A 5575-nucleotide genomic window follows, 5' to 3' on the forward strand; every position below is an offset into this window, starting at 1 on the left:
TTAAGGCTGCATATTTTTGTAGCAGGTAATTTCCTAAACACAAGCCCACCACTGAAATCTTGGACCCAGCTAAAGAAACAGTGATGTGTTCAATGCCAGAGGAAAAGCCAGGAGGGGTGGGCTTTTCCAGACTTCAGATTGTCAAGGAGAAGTGGAACGCTATGGGCATTGTACCTGCAGGCTTAGCCCTAAGACTGAACTGCGTCTCTGTGAGTGTTTAACAAATGTCTGGCCCCTCCGGACTGTCACCTCCATGTGAGCAGGGACAGCATCCCCACCAGCACTGCACACAGAGCAGGTCTCCTTAAGTCCCTACTGGGTGTTGGAGGAGGAGGGCAGAGGCGTGTGAAGGGCACGGGAGGGACCCGAGAATGGAGACGCTGTGCTGGACCTCTTGCCCCTGCAGCCCCTCCCCATGCCCTCCTGGAAGGAACAGGGGCCTCCCCCATGACTGTGTTTTCAGGAGTGATCTCTCTCTCTCTCTCTCTCTCTGTCTCTCTCTCTCTCTCTTTCTCTCTGTCTCTCTCTCTCTCACACACAAACACACAAACACACACACACACACACACACACACACACAGAGGAGGCATCCCAGAGGTAAGGACTTGGTCCCAGTAAGTGGTAAGAATGAGAAAATTGAAATTGAAGCCTGGAGGAAGTTGTTTTCACAAGAATTTATTTTTCACCGTCCAGAAGTCTGAGCCAGAACATATCAGACCCTTAGGACTCTTCCCTGGGCTCAGGGTTCACCAAAAGCCCTTAATGGGTGTGACATCAGGCAATCCTTCACCGTTTTCCGGGAATCCTTGGAAAGGGGAACCTTGGCGGGACCCATGGGCGTGGCCTTGGCCTTGGCAAACGTGGAGGCCGGATACGAATTCTCCTGACACTCTGAAGCTGTGAACCACAATGAAATTTATTTCTTTTGTGACTAGGCAGGGGTCAAGACGAGACCCCTCCCTCCCCACATGAACAACCCCCTAACGGACACACCAGGAGCACTGGGCCCTGTTCACCCTTAAGCTGTGACCTTTGGAGCATGTGGTCGAATCCCTACAGCCTCAGGCATATGGGGAAACTGAGGCCCACAGATGGCAAGGGTCTTCCCAGGATCACAAGCCCATCCCAGCAAAGCTGGACGGGAGTAGGGGCTGAAAGCACATTACTCCAGTCAATGCCTCTCAAATTCAGCAGTCAGAATCCCCTGGAGGCCTCGTGAAAACACAAATGGCTGGGACCCACACCAGAGTCTGATTCCAGAGGTCTGAGAGGGGCCTGGGAATCTGCCTTTCTGTCAAGTTCCCGGGTGGGACCCCACTTAGAGAACCACTGCTCTAAGGGATGGCAGAGCTAGTCCTGGAGACCTGGGGCTCGGGTGAGGGAGGGACCAGGGTAGGAGGGCCTTTCTCTGCCCTGGATGGGGCAGCAGGTAATTGGTCCAAAGGATGTTCCACAACCCATCCCATTATCAGCTCCACAACACAGAAGGGGCCACTCACCTCCTTACAGTCTATGTCAAATTGGTCCTTGGACTGGTCCAGGGTGACTGTCCCCACACACTGTTTCACCAGCTGGAAGGGAAGGCTCGAGGTCAAACTGGAACCCTTGGGTCATCACCTCCCAAACTCAGCACAGGGGCTGGAAATCTTCCCGGAAGCCCCCTGTTCACACCCCTGGGAAGCATCCACCAGTGCCCCCAGCCCCCAGCCTCACCCCATTCTCCTTGAAGTCACACTGCTCCGGGGGCTGCTGCGATGTCCTGGGGCACACGGTCTCCTTCACCGTGAAGCTTACAGGCTTCGGGGTGTCCGGGTCGCCATCCTGGTCAAGGATCAATGTGGGGAGACTGGGCTGAGAGGTTCATGCTTCCTTCTCTGATCTGTCTCCCTGCCCCTCATCTAGACGGCAGCCTCTCCAGCCCCTCCTGTGTGCCTGGCCCCTGGCTTGGTGCTGGGTGCACAGGGAAGGGGACAGAGCCCACTCCTGGCCTAACAGGCACACAGAGAGCAGGAGCAGAACTCACACCAGCTCTGATGAGAGCACCTACACCTCTGAGGGGCTGAGGAAGTCAGGGGCTGCCTGCAGGGAGACATCTTGTCACCGGAACCTCTAGGCCGAGCAGAGCCCTCCCAGGTAGGGAACAAAGAAGTACAGAGGGGACTCAAAACAGGGTAGTCACGTCTCAGAGCCAGGGACCACCCTCTATCCCTGGAGCTCGCAGAAGTCCCTTAAGCCTGAACAGGGTGTACATGGTGCCTGTTTCCACAGTAGAGATGCTAAGGCAGGAAGCCTCATGCTGCGAGGGGACCCAGCTCTGGGAAGGTTTCCTGGAAGAGGTGGGAGCCCACCTAGAGGGAGAAGTGCCTTCCTGACAGGAGGTACAGCCTGAGCAGAGGCGGTGACAGTGTGGCCAGGGCTGGCGGGAGACAGTCCCCTCCCCAGGGTCCTCCTGACTCACGGCCTTGGGAGGCGCGTCCAGCTCCAGGAGGCGGTAGAGATTAGCTTCTGAGGACCACTCGTTGAGCTGATCCACAGCACGGAGCACAGCTTCCCTGTAGCTGAGGGCCTGGGCGCTGCCCGAAGGCACCACTAGTCCCAGCAGCAGTAGCCACAGTGACCACCGCCCCAGGGCGAGGCTGGCCCTCTGGGTCTCCATGGTCCCCAAGTCGGCCTCCTCCCTGCATGCAGGTCCGTCCTTTATGCCCCTCCTGGGCCTGTTGCGATGGCCCAACCACGTGTCTTCCTGACCTGCCCCATCCCTGATCTCCTCCCCGGCTGTGAGCTGGACTTGCCTCAGCCCCTGCTGTTGCCTCATGGGATTGCTGGGCAGTGGGAGCGGGAAGCCTCTTGTGGAAGGTGAAGAAATGGTTTCTCCATCTCCCTGACAACGTCTTGGCCTCTCCTGGGGCCCATGGGGAGTGTCATAGGCAAGGTTGCTCAAGAGCGTTGAGTCCTCCAGGAGAGGGAGGACCAGGTTCTGTCTTACATGCCCTCTGCCTCCACACTCTGGCCTCCTCAGGAATCAGGGTGACAAAGTGTATTCTCTACTGAATCTCCAGTTCTAGGCACTCCCTGGCACCCAGTAGGCAGTCAATTAACATTTGATGAGTTGTTGACAGTTCCACTCACAGCTAAGGACTTACACACCCAGCCAGTCCCTAGGCAGACACAAAGCCCACATCATCCTTTGCTCTGCATTCAGCACTCAGACAGTGAGTTCCATTTGTCCCCTCTCCTTGATTCTTCCCCACTGCTTTATCAGCCAAACAATTTCCTCTCCCCCGACCCCACCAAACGTGGCCTATTGCCCTGGCTTCTCCCCAGCCAGGCTTGAGAAAGGGTCATCTACACCCTGACCACACTTCTTTGCTCTGTCTCGCCCTGAAGGCCACTGCAACTGGACAGCCCTCCCTGAATCTGGAGGCCATGCTCAAGCCTTATCTTTTTTTTAATTATTTTATTTATTTATGGCTGCAGTGGGTCTTTGTGGCTACGTGTGGGCTTTCTCTAGTTGTGGCGAGCGGGGGCTACTCTTTGTTGTGGTTCGCACGCTTCTCACTGCGGGGGCTTCTCTTGTTGTGGAGCACGGGCCCTAGGCACACTGGCTTCAGTAGCTGCGGCGCCTGGGCTCAGTAGTTGTGGCTCGCGAGCTCTAGAGCACAGGCTCAGTAACTGTGGTGCGTGGACTTAGTTGCTCTGTGGCATGTGGGATCTTCACGGGCCAGGGATCGAACCCGTGTCCCCTGCATTGGCAGGCGGATTCTTAACCACTGCGTCACCAGGGAAGTCCCTCAAGCCTTATCTTTATCATCACAGGTGGTGGAGCCCCTCTTTCCTCCAGAAACTGCCCGATTGTCCCCTGCTGCCACTCTCCTGGGTGCCCTCCTGCCTCCCCTGTGGCTCCTGCTCGGTCTCCTCCAAGGACCCTCCTCCTAAAAGGCAGGGCTGGCACAGGTGCATCCGGGCTGCTTCTCCTCCCAGTCCTCACACATTCCTAGGGACACCCCTTCTCAAGATACCAGTTATCAAGGACACACATCACTGGTCTGTATCTCTGAGCTCAAGACTCCCATGAGTGCCCTTGGTTGTCCGCACTGGGCTGTTGGCTGCTGTTGGCTGGGTGCCCCCGCAGGAGCCCTGAGCTGAAAGCCTGGGAGCCCCACCTGCTCCTTCTTCCTCTTGAGGACACTCCCTCTGGCCTCCCACCAGCCTGGTCCAGCTCTTACCACCGTCTTCTCTCCTCTCAAGCGTAGCCACAGCCTCCAGACTCCACTTTCTCTGGTTCCAGGCTCTCCCCAGACCACTGTCCGCCTTCCACACCATTGTCTAGGAGTTCATGCCAAGCACTGATTTGGCCATTTCCCCCGCTGCCTTGAGGCAGGGGCATCGGGGTCTGGGTCCTGATGCTCCCTGCTGTTCTCAGCCCCTGCCCTGCAGGCCTCAGGTGTCAGGCTGCCCCATCCACCTCAACCACTCAGACAACGCTGAGCCCCCTGCTCTTCCCCATCTCTGCGCCTGGTCCCTCTGCTTGCCCTGCCCTTCTGCCTGGGGAAGGCTTCCCTGACCTCCACAGAAATGGCACCTCCTCCTCTTGGCTCCCACAGCCTCAGGAAGTCTCTTCTGATTTGCCCCCAAGTGACTTTGTGTCCAGTGCTCTAGTTGAGTCACCAGGCAGGGATGGCCAGTGCTCGGGGGTGGAGGGAGCACAGCTGAGAGAGATAATGAGCCAAAGTGTTAGAGGGGCCCAGAGGCCATGAAGCAAATTCTGATCCAGTCTCCCATGGAATGGCCATGTGACTGGAGGCCTGTGGGACTCTTGGCAATTGGCTGGGGCACTTCGGAAGGTGGCAACGGGGAAGGATGGCACTGGTTGCGCACTCAGCCTTGGAGAAGGAAGGAGAGGTGGGCTTCTGTGCAACCTGGTTTCACAGTCCAGGTGTTGCCCCAGTGCCCTCTTGGTCAAGCTGTGTCCTTTCCCCAAGTCAAGGGAGGAAAAAAGGTGATTACAGTAGAAAATAATTAGCAATACACATGGTTACTGGGTATTATGAGACCCTCCCTGTGCATTCCTGTCTCTGGGCCTTTCCATTTTGCTCACCCTTCAGACTGAAGTCCCCTTCCCCATCCTCCCTGGATCCCGTGTAGAGTTCTCTGCCAGGTCCTCACACTGCACCTCCTGTAATGGGGTCCTGCCTTCCATGCCTGCAGCATCTGTCTTTCCTGGTTTAGTCCTCATAGTCTATCAGAGCGGAGGTCTTCTCAGGAAAGACACCACAGCCCCCCTTGTCCCCAGGCAGGTTGCCCCTGACTCCACATCTGGTCCTTGAGAAATCCTCATGTACCCTTCACCCCAACAAAGTCAGGTATGAGCCCTGACCCTACATCACCCACTCCTTTGCTCCTCTCAGCCATCCTTCCTGTCCAGACACTTCATGGGAAAGAGAACTGGACCCTAGGCTGCTGTGTCCCCAACTGTGGGGACACCCACTAGCTCTCTGATTTGACCAGCTGATGAGTAAAATGAGACCCACAGGCAATATCATTCCAACAAGGCCCTCCCACCCTCTGAAAAATG

At 56.6% G+C, this 5575-nt stretch overlaps 1 protein-coding gene across 1 annotated transcript; it reads right to left on the reverse strand.

Moving 5' to 3' along the window:
• Positions 1-659: 659 nt before the first annotated feature.
• LOC309813521 (protegrin-2-like) lies at positions 660-2661 on the reverse strand. The gene is made up of 4 exons (XM_082638496.1): positions 2459-2661; positions 1714-1821; positions 1500-1571; positions 660-897 (listed from the first exon to the last, which is right to left on the reverse strand). Exons 1-4 carry the CDS (start codon positions 2654-2656, stop codon positions 787-789), a joined length of 489 nt encoding a protein of 162 aa, XP_082494622.1. The 5' UTR covers positions 2657-2661; the 3' UTR covers positions 660-786.
• Between the last annotated feature and the right edge of the window lie 2914 nt (positions 2662-5575).

Source organism: Mesoplodon mirus, assembly GCF_964341445.2.
Source record: "Mesoplodon mirus genome assembly, chromosome: 12".
Classification (NCBI taxonomy): domain Eukaryota; kingdom Metazoa; phylum Chordata; class Mammalia; order Artiodactyla; family Ziphiidae; genus Mesoplodon; species Mesoplodon mirus.